The sequence below is a fragment of the Thermomyces lanuginosus genome, assembly GCF_041956635.1.
Source record: "Thermomyces lanuginosus strain ATCC 200065 unplaced genomic scaffold VTN49scaffold_19, whole genome shotgun sequence".
NCBI lineage: Eukaryota > Fungi > Ascomycota > Eurotiomycetes > Eurotiales > Trichocomaceae > Thermomyces > Thermomyces lanuginosus.
In genome coordinates this window covers 275,824-292,407 of record NW_027192353.1, presented here as the reverse complement: position 1 = coordinate 292,407, position 16,584 = coordinate 275,824, and the positions used below count along the sequence as shown (strand labels likewise).

Below are 16,584 nucleotides of genomic sequence, written 5' to 3'. Positions count from 1 at the left end.
CCTTTCCGTACCATTGGAAACGGCCCTGCAAACAACCTCCATATTAGGGTATTAGGGTTTTTAACTTGTGATCAGTCAATCATCAATCTTCCAGCAATTCAACAGAGAATTCACCATGGCGGAGCGGACCACCACCGGAGCCAAACTTGAAGTGGACACCTCGGTAGGATATTATGCATTGCGGTGCATGCGGGCGCGTTGCTTAACTCGCACAGTATGACAATGACACGACTTATGGCGACCAACTGTACGTGACGAGCCGTCATGTCGCTCTGGCGCTCCGGATTCGAACGCAGACTCACAAATGTTCTTCGACATACGTATAGGTCGTCATACAGCGCGTCGCTAACCTCGTCCGTGCTCGACTACCGATATGAGAATGGCCGTCGCTACCACAAATTCCGCGATGGGTGTAGGAGCTAACCTCTTCTTGCCCGGCAATCCATGGATTTCAAACTAATCGTTATTCCCAGCATACCTACTCCCAAATGACGACACAGAAAACGAGCGCCTGGACATGGTGCACGAGATGTTTCTCGAGCTGTTGCATAAGAAACTCTATCTGGCCCCGATCAAGAAACCACAACGGGTGATTGACCTGGGGACCGGGACGGGAATCTGGGCAGTTGATTTTGGTAAGTTTTGTTTGCTGGGATTGGGCGACGCAAGACACGAATGCTGACTCAATACAGCGGACCAACACCGCGACGCAGAGGTAACGAACACTATCGGGAGCGATTCCAGATGGATAGAATGCTGAGTCTGGATTTGTCCGGTTTCAGGTGATCGGTTGCGACTTGAGCCCAACCCAGACAACCATGTCTGTCTGACCGAGGAAATCGAAGCAGAGTCACTCGACTGACGGCTTAGGCAGGGTTCCCCCGAACGTCAAGTTCCTTGTGGACGACATTACGTCGGACTGGACATATGAAAGTAACCCATTCGACTTTATTCATGCTCGATTTCTGGCCGTTGCAATTAAAGACTTTGGGAAGCTTCTCAAGCAGTGCTACCGGTATGCCATGAAATTTTGCCCTGTTTCTTCTACTTTTCTAACGAAAAAAACAGATCAGTCAAGCCCGGCGGTTGGGTTGAGTTTCAGGACTGGGACGGCTATCCAACCTCGGAAGACGGCAGCCACAACGGCACTGCGATAAAACGATACTACGATGAAGTTTACGGCGCGTTCGAGAAGGCAGGCTACGAGGTCCGTCCCGGGCCAAAACTAGAACAATGGTTCAAGGATGCCGGCTTCGTCAACATCTCCGTGAAGAAGCTTGCCATTCCATACGGTGTCTGGCCAAAGGATCCTCATCTTGTCAGTTCCCCCTTGCGTCACAGGAATTGGTGACTTTCAGCTGACGTCTTCGTACAGAAGAAGGTTGGCGCCTGGGCCCAGGCCGCGTCCGAAGCGAATGGCTTTGAAGGCTTCGCTCTGGCCGCTCTGACACGATACAAGCAGTGGACCAAGGAGGAAGTCTTAGCTCTTGCCAATCAGGCCCGCGATGATGGCCGAAATCGAAATATTCACATGTTTTTCAACTTGTGAGTATCCCCGGAGCCTTGTCGGAAATATAGAACTAATCGGGAATGACTTTCGCAGCTATGTCGTCTATGGCCAGCGTCCTGAGAAATGACCAAGGTGAAGCCTGGGATGAATGACTTTTGTATATACCCACTCGTACTGGATGTAGTTCGCAAATCAAAAAAAGTTTTTGGTAATGTGCGCGATGCCTTCTTTTGTTATCGTTCTTCGTCTGTAGATTTGAATCACCTACAATCTACTAAGTGCCTCTCAACTGAATACCGAAAAACGAATACGTACATCGGACTTGCGAATTAACAGAGGCGGCAAGCTCCTAAAATACCGATCAAGTTCGCTGCTCACCTATCCGTACATACTACCAGGCAATCATCATATTGTGAGTGCTATCCTCATTGAGGACATGCGTTCTCTCGTCCTTTCCAGCATACAAGTAACCGTGGTTTGCGGCTGGAGAGAATTCTAGGCTTCCATTCCATATTCTTCATGTCGCGCATTCGTAGCCTTCCTCCAGGTAAAGGGTATAGTCTCGGGCAATGAACTATGTTTCATTTGCTTCGGCCCGCTGCTTTCGGAATCATGTTGTCCGGAGTGCGTAGTCAACGACTAATGTCGAGCCGAGAATACTGACTACGACTGCTGAATTTCTGCTTAGCTGTACAGGGCGAGGGTGACTACATGGAAAAGAACTGTCTCCCGTTTATCGTGGTAAGACTTTCGCTTCATCATGGTCATTGGTCTTTGGACACGGTATCATAATACAACTCATTGGGTCGTGATAGAATCAAATTGTCGTAGCCATGAGATACATAGCACTCAGCCTGCGGTCGTCATGGGCTCCGCCGGTTGTTGTTTTTCTGCAAGAGAAGAGGACATGTCTTGGTCCTGCGCGAGTTCTGTCGACAATTGCTGGTCAGCAACAACGTCGCCATCGGCATCGGTGCCGATGCTATGCGATATGTCCACCTCCATGCTGGAGTCGTTCCCAGATGATATTTGATTGGCGTCTGTATTATTTTCGCCGGTCTCCAAAGTTATTTCCACGCCTCGGCCGTCTTGGAGTCCCAAGTCCTCTACTCCAAGAATCGCAGGACCACGCGCATGGGGGATTTCATCGGAGGGTTGCGCGTTGTCAGATGCGCCTTCGTTATCATGGTCTTTGGCATTATCTTGCGTGGTTGCTAATGTATCGGCATCCATAATTCCCTCTTGCTGACTTGAATCACTTTGCGCTGCAGTATCCAACTGCGAACCCGTGTCTGATAATGATCAGCCGCTGCAGTGAGCCCCGTGCATGAAAGAGTGATACCTTCTGTGGAGCCTGTAGTTTGCTCCGTATTGGACAGCCACGGAATTGGCGTCAGCAAAGCACCGCCTAGCGACTCATCACTGCCGAGAGCTTCGTCGCCGACCAGTGAGCCCGCACCGGTGCCATTGATCGCTCCATTTGGCAGATCTGTTCCCTGTGCAGCAGTGCGAGCCAGCGGAAAAACATCGGCTGTGCTGGAGACCATCACGACCCGATCTACCGCACGTAAATACGCGGGAAGAGTGCGATAGTGCTTCTTCGGCCGAAGAACCAGCTCGGCCAAGCGCTGAATGGTATGCGGCGGTTTCAACGAAAAGTGAGAACGGAGTGAAGATTTAATCGAAGTGAGCAGGGAAAGGAGTTGAGGATGAAGAGCGTCCTGCAGTAATTGCGCATCAGGAACGCGCCCGCTGGCCGTTGATGATTGCGCGACCGAGTCTGATTGGTTGGGGTAAAGTGGTTGGTCTTGCGGAGGGGCATTCTCCTTGTTGCTGCTCTGAAACGAGCTGATGGCTGGAGTTGCAAGTGAAGAAGAAAAGGAATCTTGCTGAGGACCATCTGGGGGCGAACTGGGAGGGTATCTGGGTAGAGGAAACTCGTTGCGAACGATCTAAGACGGGGTAAATAAGTGGGCGGATCAGTCGAGCTGGATCGAGCGTACCTGTTCTATGCGGTCGATAATCGGGTCGACTTGCGCCGGCCATTTGCTACTGTGGATTTATTAGCTTCTGCCCTGTTGATGGCCTGCTGGCGCGTACTGGTCCATTGAGCCATCTTTTGCGGCTTTCTCCAGGAGCTCCTCATCTACCAGCGACGGTTAGTAGGGGTAAACAGCAATCGGCGAGTCGCAAAGACAAATAAATTCCAGACCTATGCTGGCGCGCCACATACCTAGACCTAGAGACATCTTGACTGGGTTCGAAATGAAGGCAGGACGCGCCGACTTGAACGACCGCAATGTTGAGCCTTTCTGCTGGGGCTGTTCGCGATGCAATGCGGATCTCCCGCTTGGCAGCAGATCGACGATGCTGACTGGCTGGTTGGGCACAGCGATAGCTTCAAGATAACCTTAGCCAAACAGAGAAAGACGTCACAGCAGGACAAATTTCTCTTATTTAACAGGCAATTTTCAGGCTACAATTGCAGCCCATCTGTTGTTTATATGAACAGTTCATGCTAGCAGTGTTTCTGTTGGCCAATAAATGATATGGACTAGAGAAAGAAGCCTAAGGTTGACCACTCATTTGACAGAAGAAACTCCTGATTGGCTCAATAACTGCGAATTTGCAACTGCTCACATTCTCAAGTCATGACAAATTGGCCTGCGGGTTTGATCGTGCATGTTTTTTCGAATCTCAATAACTACAGCATCGGAACTGGAGATTCAACTCTCATGTTGGACACAACGCATCAACCAGATGTCGATCTACCTGCCGCAATGAATCACGTGATAACTATCCCACCGTGAACGGAATTTTTTGTCAGATTCCCCGCGCTCTCTCTTCCTGGATTAGGGTTCATCCCAGTGTCTTGCGCCGTCCTGTTTAAAAGAAAAGTAAAAGACAATGTGGAACTCACCAAAGGTCGGGGTGCTCGGTGGTGGCCAATTGGGCCGAATGATGGCCGAGGCCGCCAACCGATTGAACATTCAATTGAACGTCCTGGATGCGGATAATGCGCCTGCCAAGCAGGTCACCGCTCATGATGACCATGTAACTGGTCATTTCAACGATAAGGATGCCGTCCTCAAGCTGGCCGAGGTCAGCGATGTCTTGACGGCAGAGATTGAACATGTGAATACCGAAGCCCTCGAAGAAGTGGCGTCCAGGGTCCGGGTTGAGCCTAGTTGGGAGGCCATTCGGATCATCCAGAATAAGTTTGAACAGAAAAAGCATCTGGCCAAACATGGGATCCCCATGGCGGAGTACCAGGAGCTGACCCAGAATACTCCGGAGGAGCTGGCGAAGATTGTAGATGAGCTGGGTCTGCCTTTGATGTTGAAGTCTAAGACCTTGGCTTACGACGGGAGAGGTACGAGATAGGATCTACATCTTTCAATCAACATATTCAATTAACATGGAGTAGGAAACTACGTGGTTAGGTCCAAAGATGACATTCCCTTGGCGCTCGAGACGCTCAAGGATCGCCCATTGTTTGCAGAGAAATGGGCGGACTTCAAGATGGTGAGAATCTTGTGGACTGGAATCGACATTCTCTGTTCTAACGTGTCAAGGAACTCGCCGTCATGGTTGTCAAAACAAAAGATGCAGTATTGTCCTATCCTACCGTAGAGACAGTCCAGGAAGACTCCATCTGCAAGCTTGTATATGCTCCGGCACGGAATGTTTCTGAAAAGATCAACCAGAAAGCACAGGCATTGGCGCGGCAAGCGGTCGCCGCGTTCGAAGGCAAAGGAGTCTTTGGTGTGGAGATGTTCCTGCTTCGCGACGACTCGATCTTGCTCTGCGAAGTGGCCAGCCGGATCCACAACTCCGGGCACTACACCATTGAGGGCTGCGGGCTATCACAGTTTGAGGCTCACCTCCGAGCCATTCTTGATCTGCCCATTCCACCAAAGAGCCTTGAGTTGCGGCAGCCGTCCATCATGCTCAACATCATTGGCGGTGCAACGCCAGACTCGCATCTCAAGGTCGCCGAGCGGGCTCTCTCCATCCCGAACGCAGCGGTCCATCTCTACAGCAAAGGCGCCGCCCGACCGGGGCGGAAGATGGGCCATGTGACAGTCACCGGAGCTACAATGCACGAGGCGGAAACGTTGATTCAGCCATTGATCGACCTCGTCGATGAAGTGCGGGCACAGCGCAGCGACGTCAAGACAGCACCCGTCAAATCGGGTCCCTCTAAGCCTCGGCCCACCGTCGGCGTCATCATGGGCTCAGACAGCGACCTCAAGACGCTGGTGCCGGGCCTGAAGCTGCTCCGCGATTCGTTCGGGATCGAGCCGGAGGTGGACATCACATCCGCGCATCGGACGCCCAACTACATGGCGGAGTACGCCTCGACGGCGGCATCGCGGGGAATCAAGGTGATCATCGCGGCGGCCGGCGGGGCCGCGCACCTGCCTGGCATGGCCGCAGCTCATACGGCGCTGCCGGTAATTGGAGTTCCGGTCAAAGGCAGTGCATTGGACGGAGTGGACAGTTTGTACAGCATTGTGCAGATGCCGCGCGGTATGCTTTCTTTTCCTCCAGTACACAGGGCGTTGAAGCTAATTGATTCGACAGGCGTTCCCGTCGCTACGGTGGGTATCAACAACAGCACCAATGCGGCGCTTTTGGCGGCTCGGATTCTGGGATCGTTCGACCCAGAAATCCAGCGCAAAGTGGAGGCCTATGCGGAAGCCGCGCGAGTGGAAAATATGGAGGTCAAGGGCGCCAAGATCCGAGAGATTGGATGGGAGAAGTATTTTGAACAGATGAACCGGTAGACTCGCTTCTAGATGAGGAAGTGCGTTATGACTACGTGCTTATGACCCACGCTGAACAAGTTAGTTCACTGCATGAATTGCATGAAATTCCAATAACTACTGTAACTACTTCCAACTTCAATAGCTTCGCATCGGAGAATTCATTGAGCAAGAAATTGCCATTTCCGTGACCGTATTTCCGCAGCAGAATATCTCCGGCCAGAGCCCGTGCTCGGCGGGTTGGCTCTCACCGATATGTTCCGATGAAGCAGTTATTCCAGAACTCCCCATCTAGCGTCATAGACTCAAGGTCCAGGCCATGAAAATATCCGAGGACAATCCTATCGAGGAAACAGAGAAGAAAATGAGCCGATGAATCTCCGCTTGTCGGACAAGGGTTTACCAGGGAACCCGGCCCATCATGGCGAAGATGGATTCAAGGAATTGGGTTTCTTGGGTTTCTTCTGGAACTTAGCAGAGTCTCGCCGTTTGCGGGGAGAGTGGGAGAGTGGGAAAGTGGTGCCTCAGGAACCTGTCCAACCCATGGGGTCGCTCCAGCCAATCAGCGTCGGTAATGGGCGCTAGTGGTCTTGGCGTCTTGGTTATTGCCAAGGCTGCGTTGCGAGAGGTGAAGAGAAGCGAGGCTGGCAGCAGGGCAAAAGGCCGAGTCTGCCGACCAGCCCCGCCGGAACGAGCAAGGGAATTAAGGCAACTGGGAAATGTGAGCTGATTGTGCGTGCTAACTGGAGGAGTATGATCCTTTTTTTTTTCCTTCCGTTCTCCGAGCCGTCCGAGAGGATTTTGATCTGGTGATTCGGTACAGAAGATCCGTACGGTGTCGTACGGCGACGGAAGAATACGGGGTGTATTGAAAAATTCCCAACGAGGAATAGCTCGATGATCCGCACGTGATCTGCAGTCGATCCGGGCGTTTTTTGTTCTGCAGGGAAACGTTCAAGAGTGAACAAGAGCCCCTTGATGACTACGAGTTACGCAGGACCTTGGCCAACCACTGCAAGCTGCGTGCACCGACGACTGCACGAGGAGGAGGAGCTGTGACATCTTGAATGCAGCGAGTCACATAGCAGCATTTAAGTCAGCAGTGGAGCGCCACATTCAATCACTCTGGCCATCGTGGCGCAGGTTAGCCGGAATGGCGAGTTGTATTGATAATCATCTCAGGACTAGGTACTACTGCAGCATAGCGTGGCTCTTCTTGCAAGACGGGCTGGTGCTTGAGAAGAAGATGGAATCAGCTAGCAATCTGCATGTCCCTTGCTAGACCAGCTCGTGCGCACGGGCGTGGGAACACGATTCCGGAGCCAGGGCAGAGGACACACATTGAACAGTGGTCCAAGGCAATTTGTCCAACACAACCGTGCGATCGGAAACGAGAAGAGTTGCCGCGACAAGGCAAATGGACATCATGCTGCCAAGCAATGAAAGGCTGCCCATGGCTGACTTGGAGTCTTGGGGTCCTCGTTGTAGATATTACGAGTTTTGTAACGAAAACCCGTCATTACCGCAGCCGCTGTGACGGTAACATATCTTATTAATAGGGCATCCTGGAGCGGGGCCAACCGCAGTGGTCCGCGGGTGGCAGTTCCGGCCAGTGGAGTCCCGTATTTACCGTATGGGCCGGGTCTCCCTTACAGCAGGTACCGCCCATTACGCCTCGCCCGCTTTGTTTCACTCGTTTCTCCCCTCTCCCAGCGTCATTGTCCGCCATTCTCGTCCATTGACGAACCCCATTCTCGCTGACGGCCGCCCATTCAAAGGTCTGTGTTCTCCTTGTCTGATGGTGAATGCCGGCCGTCGTTTCATTGTTGCTGTCCGACCCATGGAGCAGCCCTCCGACATTCGCCTCCACAGCTGAATCACCAGCTTTCCCAGCTGCCTCCCTCTCGGTTCGGTGTTGAGAACGTCTTTCCACCTCCTTCGTCCACACGCCGATTCTCAGGGCATCAGAAGGTCGTGTGTCCCTGGATTCGTGGAGTGGCCATGCCCGCTCTCTCGGTTCCCGAGTCGGGTCTCTTGCTCCGCCGGGGTGAGCTCCCCGGACACCCTACCCCGGACGCTTCAGGCAAGCCGATCCAGGTTCTGCGACTGAACCTGGCCCAGTCGACCCTCGATGAGCTCGTTCAGTGCCTACGAGACAACCAAAAGGCTCGAATACGGCTCGGCAAACACCACACGCTCTACTACGGCAACAAGAGCCAGTCGTTCCACTCCTCCGTCGAGACCCATCGATCAGAGCTATACCGCACTGTTCCCTCCAACAAAAACAATGTGTACTTTGCCGGGGTTGTGAGCCACCGGCTCGAGGTCCAGAAAGCGAAGGAGGCCATCGCGGCCACCGACGAGGCCCTGGCCAGCCTCGAGCAAAAGCTCAGCGCTTTTGAGCGAGGCAAGGAGTCCAAGAGAACACAAATGATCACCGACATTCAGGGGATGCGGGCCTTGGGAGCGGGAGATAGTCGGTCAGCGACGGGCAGGCAGGCCGCCAAGCTGGCGCGGATGCCGGCCACAAAGATTGACCGGGAGAAGGAGCGATTCTTCCAACAAAGTGCCGCCAATCGATCCATTTCCAGCAGTCCTGGGCACAGTTTCGGCGCATCCCGGACGTCGATCACCGTAGGCGCTCCCCCACCGCCATCCACTCCGACGCCGCAGAGCAAGCAGAAAATGCGACTGGAAGCCCTGCGAGTGCCATTCATCCATTTACTGGCCGTGCGGGCGGTGTCCCTCAAGTTTCTTGCCAAGACCACGCGGTCATCCATAGAAGACTGTCGGGTGCTGATTCAGAAATACGGGGTAGAGAACCGGTTCGATAAAGACAAGTACGACTTGAAGGACCGATACTACAAAGAGCTGGATGTATGGAACTTTCCCTACCCCAGCCAGGATGACCGTCAACAAGCCATTGATAATGCCATCTCTGCTTTCGACCGACAACGGGTATCCCGCTCTGATCCTCTATGGCAGAAACTGCTACCCAAGGAGGAGCGAGGGAAGGGCAAGTGTCTGTCGCGGTTGAACCTGCAGACGGGGCCGATGCAAAAGCCGACGACGCCACGAATTCGGGTGGTGTCCTCTGACGAGAATAAGGAGGCCGATGGCGGACATAGTGAGACTGACAGAGTCACAACATCTGGGGGCGCCGCTTCGGGGAAGAAACAAGCGGGTGAGAAGAAGGCGGCGACAGCCAAGAAGGCCGCATCAGCCAAGTCCAAGAGCACCACCATATCAGGCCGAGTGACGAAGAAAACTGAGCGAAAGGGCCGCTCGAAAAACGAAACCAAATACAAATCAGCCGAGTTTGTGCACGACTCAGATGTTTCCGATACAGAGATGGTGGACGCGCCGCCGCAGCCGTCACAAAGCTCCGACAAGAATACTGTCAAAGCATCGGCCGCTGAAACGGAGAAAGCAACGACGAAAGCCAAGGCCGACTCCAAACTAACAGCCAAGGCGGCTACAACCGAGAGCCGGCCGTCCACGCGACCTCCGTCGCAACAATCCAGCGTCAAGACGACACCAAATGCCACGCCCGCCACATCCTTCACCTCCTCCAAGCCGCCGTCCTCACGGCCCCGACCTACATCTCCTGTGAAGCAATCACCGGCCCCGTCTCCGTCCATGAACGGCATCGATGGTGACGCATCCGGACGACCTTCGAGTCGAGCCAGCTCGACCAGCTCGTCACCGCTGATGAATCAGCTCTCGAAACAGCCTCGTCCGAACAGCGCTTCGGCCAAACCCAAGACTGCCGCCAAGACCAACGGCACGGCCCGTCCACAACCAGAAGGGAACAAACGACAAGCCGAGCCGGAATCCGCCGGTGGTGGCAGCCGACTGAACTCGCATGCGGGCGATGCGAAGCGGCAATGTGCAGACCAGTCGATGTCGCCGAGCGGAATCAGCTCCGGCAGTGCGTCACCGCCCATGAGCCGCGAGCTCCTGCGTCAGCGACTACGGGAGAAGTCGATGAAGTTCAAGCGGTACTACGCGAAATACCGAGCTCTACACGACACGCTGGCGAAGCAGACGAATCCCCCAGCGGCGGACCTGGAGCGGCTTATGAAGCAGCACGCGCGCCTGGAGCGGATGAAGAAGGAAATTTGGGACGAGGACCGACGGCTGCGGTCATTGTGACGTGCTCGTACGACGCTGCGACTCCACGATCGGACTGGGACTTTTCGGTCTTGAGACCGTTTGAGACGGTCTGAAAGTGAGCAAGCTGGCAGGTGCTTGGCCTAGGGGATACTCAAGCGCATTTCCCGGAGTTTTACGGTTGCATGCAGAGTGTATCAGCAGGCTGATTTTCGGAGTTGGGATCATCATGGTTCTATGGTCATTTTACAAAGGGATCATGTTTTGGATTTTCTGATGCAAAGTGCTAGACATGATTTGATCGGGGTGTTGCACGTACAATGACAGCGCCATCTACAGCCATGTACAGTACTCAGCAAGCCATAATTATCAACTGACCTGTTAATTACCCTGACCTCTCTCTAGTGGTAACCTGTTTCGTTTCACCCCGTTCCTTTTTTCGCGTGATGCTGCTCAGCCTTGCCCCATTATTCCATATATTGAAAGCCCAAACGGGCCCTAACCTAAACCGGCTTAGCCTAGGATCATGATCTCATGCCAAGAGCTCCACCCCATGGATCCGCTGCACCGGTAGCCCTCCAGCTCGTATTCTTTGTTACATAACATACGGCCGCTCTGTAAATTACCGTATTGAACACCACCCTCCAAGCGGAACCACCCATCAACGTCATTCTAAAAGAAGCTCCCGTAGAGGGGGAACCTGTCTACCTTTTTTTGCTGATGGCCCCGATTGAAAAATAATTGCATCCGGAAATAATTCCATGGCGAGAATATCTTGATCGTTAATTACTTCATCAATCATGGCGCCGTCCGAAGACTCGGGGAGACGCAATCCTTCGGTACTGGTAAAGCATTCTTTTTTTTCGAAAGCTCTTCTGTGCTTTTTTGCTGATGGATTAAAAAAAAAACAAAGGTCACTGATTCCCGCAATCAACAACATTCCCAGCGTCCTTCATCGCGACGATCCGCCGTCCCGCCCGCAACCCGATTGATCACCGTTGATAACGTGCTGCAGTATGCGTCGGACGTACCGTCGATGCGCCAGCGGCGACCGCCGCCCCCGCCGCAACAGCGTCCGCAGATGCGCTCGCCGCGATCGCGGCTGTCGTCCTCGGCTGGATTAGCGTCGAGCACCGGAATGATGGCCGGTGGCGGCGGAATGGGCGGAGTCGCCGGCAGCGTGCCAGCTGGCCGGTTAACGGCGCAGGCGCGACTTCCGCCTCGGTCGACCAAAGTCACGGAGAAGCTAGTGCTGTTGCCGGAGACGCAAACGGATGGGGCGGAAGATATCGAGGGCGAGGGAGGTGAGGGTCCGGCAGTGCGGATGTTGGATGAAGAGACCGTGCAGCGGCTAGCGCGGGAACGCAATATAGAGCCGGAGACGCTGCGGAGACAGTTACTTGACGATCTTGCGGCGAGGCGGCAACAGCAGCGATTAGTGGGTGGGGACTTTGACGAGGACAACGAGCTTGCCCCGTTGCTGGCGGAGGAGGAGAGATTACGGCGGCGACGAGTGCCGCCGGAGAAGGCGAAGTCGTATGCGGAACGGCTGCCCAAAGCGCGGCGCGCGGAGCAGCTGCCGCGCGTGACGGCGTACTGCACGGCGCAAGGGTATAAGATGGGTCCGACGGCAGCTTTTGTGAAAGAGTGGCATGGTGCGCGGACAAAGCTGTACGATGATTGTCTCTACACGGCGTATCACCTGCCGTTGCTGCCGGGAAGGAATGGATATCGGGTGCGCAGCAGCCCGGTTCTCAAGAGCGCGGGAGGCAAGGTCGTGCTGGACGAGGAGATTGAGCGTAATGAGCAGCGGGACTACCATGAGGAGTATCCGGGCGAAGCGCACGAACATTCTGTCGGCGGAGGTCGCGGCCAACCCGCGACAGACGCAGTCGCGCCGCCGGACCAACAACCAGGACCACATAGCCAAACGCTAGGAAAACCCGGCCCGGGCCGACCACGCATCTCACCCAACGTATTTCACATTGCCGAGATGTTCGTCTTTAGCTATGGCGTAGTCGTCTTCTGGAACTTCACCGAGCACCAAGAAAAGGACATCCTTGCCGACCTAACCTTCTCATCAACAACTCCGAGCAGCCCTGGGCAACCTTCCCTGGCCCCTTCGGTACCCCTCGCAACGAACCCCCTCGCAGAAGAAGACTTTGAAACCGAGGAGTTCCACTTTGAATACTCGACCGAAATCCCACGACCGCGGGTATACAACGATATGATTACGCTGCGCAGCGGCGACCACATGATCAAGCTGGCCATCAGCCATGCCATCGCGCAGAGCACCAAACTGTGCTTCTTCGAGGAGGCTATGGCGAAGGAAATGGCCGATGCAAAGGACATTCCGCGGCGGCTCGCCACCGAAGGCAAGCTAGGCATGAAACGCGACGAGGTATTCCGCATTTTAGGACGACTCTTCAAGAGTCGAGTAGAGGTGAATCTCTGTACGTTCCCCATTCTCCCTCGAAACATAGTACCCAACTGACAATATATCAGCGTCAAATATGCTTGATGTCCCAACCTTCTTCTGGGAAAGCGAACCCACCCTCTACCCCCTCTACATCGCCGTCCGCGAGTACCTCGAAATCAAGCCTAGAATTCAAGTCCTCAACGAGCGATGTCGCGTCTTTCTCGACCTCACCGAAATCCTCTCCGACTCGATAGCGGATGCAAATACATCCAGTACATCCCCTCGTCCCCTCTTTTCCCCCCCGGCTCCTGTACTAACAAGGAATTGCAAACAGATCAAACGTGGATTATCATCGTCCTGATCATAATCTCCATCTTCGTAACCATCGGCGAGGTGATTCTCCGATTTGGGCTGCTGACCTCGGGGAGTAGTAACGAGGAGACTGGCGGTGGGCTTGCCAGGACGACGAATCCTCGCAATTTGTCATCATATACGGGCTGTGAGTGTTCTTGTGATGGGCTAAAAGTATCATCATCATCATCGTCATCATCGTGGTTACTCCAGGCGTTGGCAGGGTTGGTTCGGTCTTAAAAAAGAGAGAGGGAAATCGGAATGGATGGAGTTCGGATCATCTCTATTATTACATGCCCAGTTTGGCGACATACATACAATGGTATAGGGTAGTTAGTAATTACATGCACGATATTAAAAAGTATGAGCGAAGGAAACGAGAGTGTCGCAGGATTAAAAAGAAGTATGAGAGATCAACAATGCAAGGGAAATAAGGGAAAGGAACCCAACACCTCCGCAATGCACCCGAAACCCGCGCCAAAAGATGATTAAGCAAGGATGATTAGGCAGATTATTAGAGTATTAACGAAAGGATAGGACTTTTGTTTTTGTTTTCACACCGCGGTCGACCAGTCGCCGCTGTTCCGCGCACTCCGCATGTCGTAATTGTCCTGCTCGATGCCGCCCGGCCGTCTCAATGTCGAGTTGGCAAAGTACATGTGGGGTGGCATCGCGCTGGTTGGGTAGCCAGCGGGCGCAGAGGAGGGCCCACCACCGCCGCCGCCGGCGGACGTCTCAGCGGGGGGGTACCCGTAGTCATGTGAGGGCCCGGGCGACGGGATGGATGCGTGCGATGGTGAAGCCCACCCCATGCTGGACATGTGAGGGCTGCCCGTGACACTGTTTGGCCGCTGGTCCGTCGTCGCGGGCGGCTCAAGCGGTTGCGGCGGGCCGTAGGTCGCCGGGTGGGACGTCATCGACGGCCGCGGATGCCCGGCGGCGCCGCCCCCGCCCCCGCTCCCGCCGTAAGAGGACAGCGAGGGTGATGTCGCTGTCGGCGAGGCCCGAGGGCTATTCTGCGGCGGAAAGTCGCTGCGCATGTGCGGCGGGATCGACCCGTTGCCGAGATAGTAATCGCTCGTCGGGCGTATTGTGTTCAGCGGCGGGAGTTCCCCGCTGGCGGGAGATAGCGATGGTGCTTGAGCGGGGGACGGAGTTGATTGTGCGGACGTCGCGGCGGAGTACACCGGGCCTTCGGGCGGCCGAGTCACGGCCCGCTCTTTGTTCTGTCGCAGGTTGGCCTCGGTCTGTGCGGCGGCCTCCTCAAGCGTCCCAGTGTGGTGGTTCTGATGTCGGGTTAGGGTCGTGCGGCGTGTAAATGTTTTTTGGCAGTTGGCGTAGGGACACTTGTATGGTCTCTTTCCGGAGTGGATTCGGCGGTGCCGCGCTAGGGATGAAGAGTCACTGAAGGGCTGCATAGGAACCGATTCCGTAAGTACCCTGTTGGCACGCTATCATGTTCAAAGTGCGGAATATCATACCTTCCCACATCGCTCGCACATGTGCGGCTTCTCGCCCGTGTGAACTCGAGAATGCACGGTCAATGCCGACCGTTGGATAAACTGCTTACCGCAGCCCGGCCAATCGCACGCATGAGGTCGAATTCCGCTGTGTATACGCTCTGCATCTATTAGAACGGGGAGTGTCCAGAGCGAGCAAATGAAAAGAAATCCTTACCATGTCGAGCAAGATCACTCCGTCGCGCAAAACCCTTGCTACATGTCGAGCAATGGAATATTCGCGGTGCCGGCTCTCCGGTCCCTCGCCCTCGCGACGTCGTTTGTTCTTGAGACACCTGCTGCGGCTGGGGCTGATACACCTGCTGCATATAAGGGTTCTGCATCATCTGCATGCCCGTGTCCGGATGTGACACCTGAGGAACACCCTGTGGGCCATGGGACATGGTGTATGAGGCTTGCGTGCTGGAAGGGTATGACAGCACAGGATGTTCCCCTGGTTGTGAGGTGCTCTGTTCTGACATATCTGGCACCGACTGCGACTGCAGCTGAGCCGCCTGCGCTATCTGCGCCTGGAGCTGCGGGTCTGAGATGGCAACAGAACCTTTTCGATTCAAGATAGTTGTGATGTCCATAGGTACCCTGCCTTAGCAGGCAGCCACAGCCGGGTTTATACAATCACAGAGCCAACTCCTGGCCTGAGCAATGTCCGGCCGTCCGATTAAACTTGAGATGTCTGGGCGGTGAAGGCAATAGGACCGTTCGGTCGGCCGGTAAGGACGTCGTTCAAGGGTCTCCGGAAATGAGCGATCGGAGGTAGACAAAAACACGGTTCGATGGATACAGTATACAGAGGGAACCCGATCCAGCGGACTACATGGGAATCAAAGTACGGCCTCGAGAGGGTAGCGGAAGGGCAACGGCGATCGTGATCGGCGCGATGCTTTGGATCGACCGGGGAATGTGATCAATCAACGAACGACAGCTGTGCGACCGTCCAATACCAAAGGCGAAGAACTCGTCGCACGCAAAGCAAAACGGTTCGAGCAAACTGCATCCAACAGCGTGTCAGATCATAGGTAAGCAAACTCTAAATCAGGCGATTCCATGCGGCCAGACGCGTCGGAAAGGGAGTCTGGGTTTTGGCCGAGTCTGCAGCTATCCAACAGCGGGGGACCTTTTCGCATGCGGGCTGTGTGAAAAGCTCATGATAGCTCGGACGGTTCCGTTCGTTTGATTCGGTCGCCCATGGCCATTTTGATCAAGGCCGAGGGCGCTGGAAGGGGGAGAAAATCACATGGAGGGAAGCTTGGGGGTAGCACTCACAGGTGTAATGTCAACGGTCAATACCAACACCCCGGTATGGTATCCCACACTAGATAATCGTGACAGAAGGACAACGCACAATGGGGGTAGAAAAAGATCGTCACGACACCCTGGCCGCCTTCTCTTTAGACCCTTGGAGAAGAATGGCGGAGGATGTCGAGGGCCCGAAAAAGTTGAGGGTACAAAGTAAAGTCTCAACAAAAACTGTATCGTAACGCGAGCAGAACGAAATGACGCAACGAAACCGTAATACCGTAACACAAGCTGTAACAGGATGACCAATCACCAGTTCGGGTCCCAGAGTAAAAAGACCCAGAGGACAGCAACCTGCCAACTCAACCAGAGACGATGGCCAGTTGACGCCGTCGTGCGGCAGAAAATGAGCAAAAAGATCTGACTTGAGTTGATCACACTGGACAAAAACGCGGTTCTTATTTGAACTCGGACCTAAGGATGGTTTGGGCAGAGTTCCGCTGTCAAATCTCCTGCGGGATCAGAATCAGGGACTTCACATGCAGAAACAGGAAATCGATCAAACGGTTTCTTCAAGGGGGACTGATGGGATCATAAACAAGGGGGATGGTGGAGTGTGCATGTGGCTTTAGGACGTATCTCCCACGCTTTCCGGTCCCCTTTATT

At 54.3% G+C, this 16,584-nt stretch overlaps 6 protein-coding genes across 6 annotated transcripts; 4 read left to right on the top strand and 2 right to left on the bottom strand.

Moving 5' to 3' along the window:
* Positions 1-115: 115 nt before the first annotated feature.
* VTN49DRAFT_704 (uncharacterized protein) lies at positions 116-1,637 on the top strand (the record flags this gene model as incomplete). Its single annotated transcript, XM_069415265.1, has 10 exons — positions 116-163; positions 216-247; positions 327-412; positions 474-635; positions 693-715; positions 783-820; positions 875-1,015; positions 1,069-1,318; positions 1,376-1,545; positions 1,604-1,637. The coding sequence occupies 10 exons, from the start codon at positions 116-118 to the stop codon at positions 1,635-1,637; spliced, it is 984 nt and encodes a 327-aa protein (XP_069271064.1).
* Positions 1,638-2,359: 722 nt separating this feature from the next.
* Positions 2,360-3,759, bottom strand: VTN49DRAFT_703 (uncharacterized protein; the record flags this gene model as incomplete). Its single annotated transcript, XM_069415254.1, has 5 exons — positions 2,360-2,802; positions 2,853-3,462; positions 3,514-3,562; positions 3,611-3,656; positions 3,744-3,759. 5 exons carry the CDS (start codon positions 3,757-3,759, stop codon positions 2,360-2,362), a joined length of 1,164 nt encoding a protein of 387 aa, XP_069271063.1.
* A 658-nt stretch (positions 3,760-4,417) lies between these two features.
* Positions 4,418-6,300, top strand: VTN49DRAFT_702 (uncharacterized protein; the record flags this gene model as incomplete). The annotated part of the gene is made up of 4 exons (XM_069415243.1): positions 4,418-4,883; positions 4,938-5,035; positions 5,086-6,043; positions 6,098-6,300. 4 exons carry the CDS (start codon positions 4,418-4,420, stop codon positions 6,298-6,300), a joined length of 1,725 nt encoding a protein of 574 aa, XP_069271062.1.
* Positions 6,301-8,280: 1,980 nt separating this feature from the next.
* On the top strand, positions 8,281-10,434 carry VTN49DRAFT_701 (uncharacterized protein; the record flags this gene model as incomplete). The annotated part of the gene is made up of 1 exon (XM_069415232.1): positions 8,281-10,434. One exon carries the CDS (start codon positions 8,281-8,283, stop codon positions 10,432-10,434), a length of 2,154 nt encoding a protein of 717 aa, XP_069271061.1.
* A 758-nt stretch (positions 10,435-11,192) lies between these two features.
* VTN49DRAFT_700 (uncharacterized protein) lies at positions 11,193-13,402 on the top strand (the record flags this gene model as incomplete). The annotated part of the gene is made up of 4 exons (XM_069415221.1): positions 11,193-11,237; positions 11,306-12,845; positions 12,898-13,083; positions 13,146-13,402. 4 exons carry the CDS (start codon positions 11,193-11,195, stop codon positions 13,400-13,402), a joined length of 2,028 nt encoding a protein of 675 aa, XP_069271060.1.
* A 314-nt stretch (positions 13,403-13,716) lies between these two features.
* On the bottom strand, positions 13,717-15,254 carry VTN49DRAFT_699 (uncharacterized protein; the record flags this gene model as incomplete). The annotated part of the gene is made up of 3 exons (XM_069415208.1): positions 13,717-14,574; positions 14,644-14,783; positions 14,840-15,254. The coding sequence occupies 3 exons, from the start codon at positions 15,252-15,254 to the stop codon at positions 13,717-13,719; spliced, it is 1,413 nt and encodes a 470-aa protein (XP_069271059.1).
* Positions 15,255-16,584: the final 1,330 nt, after the last annotated feature.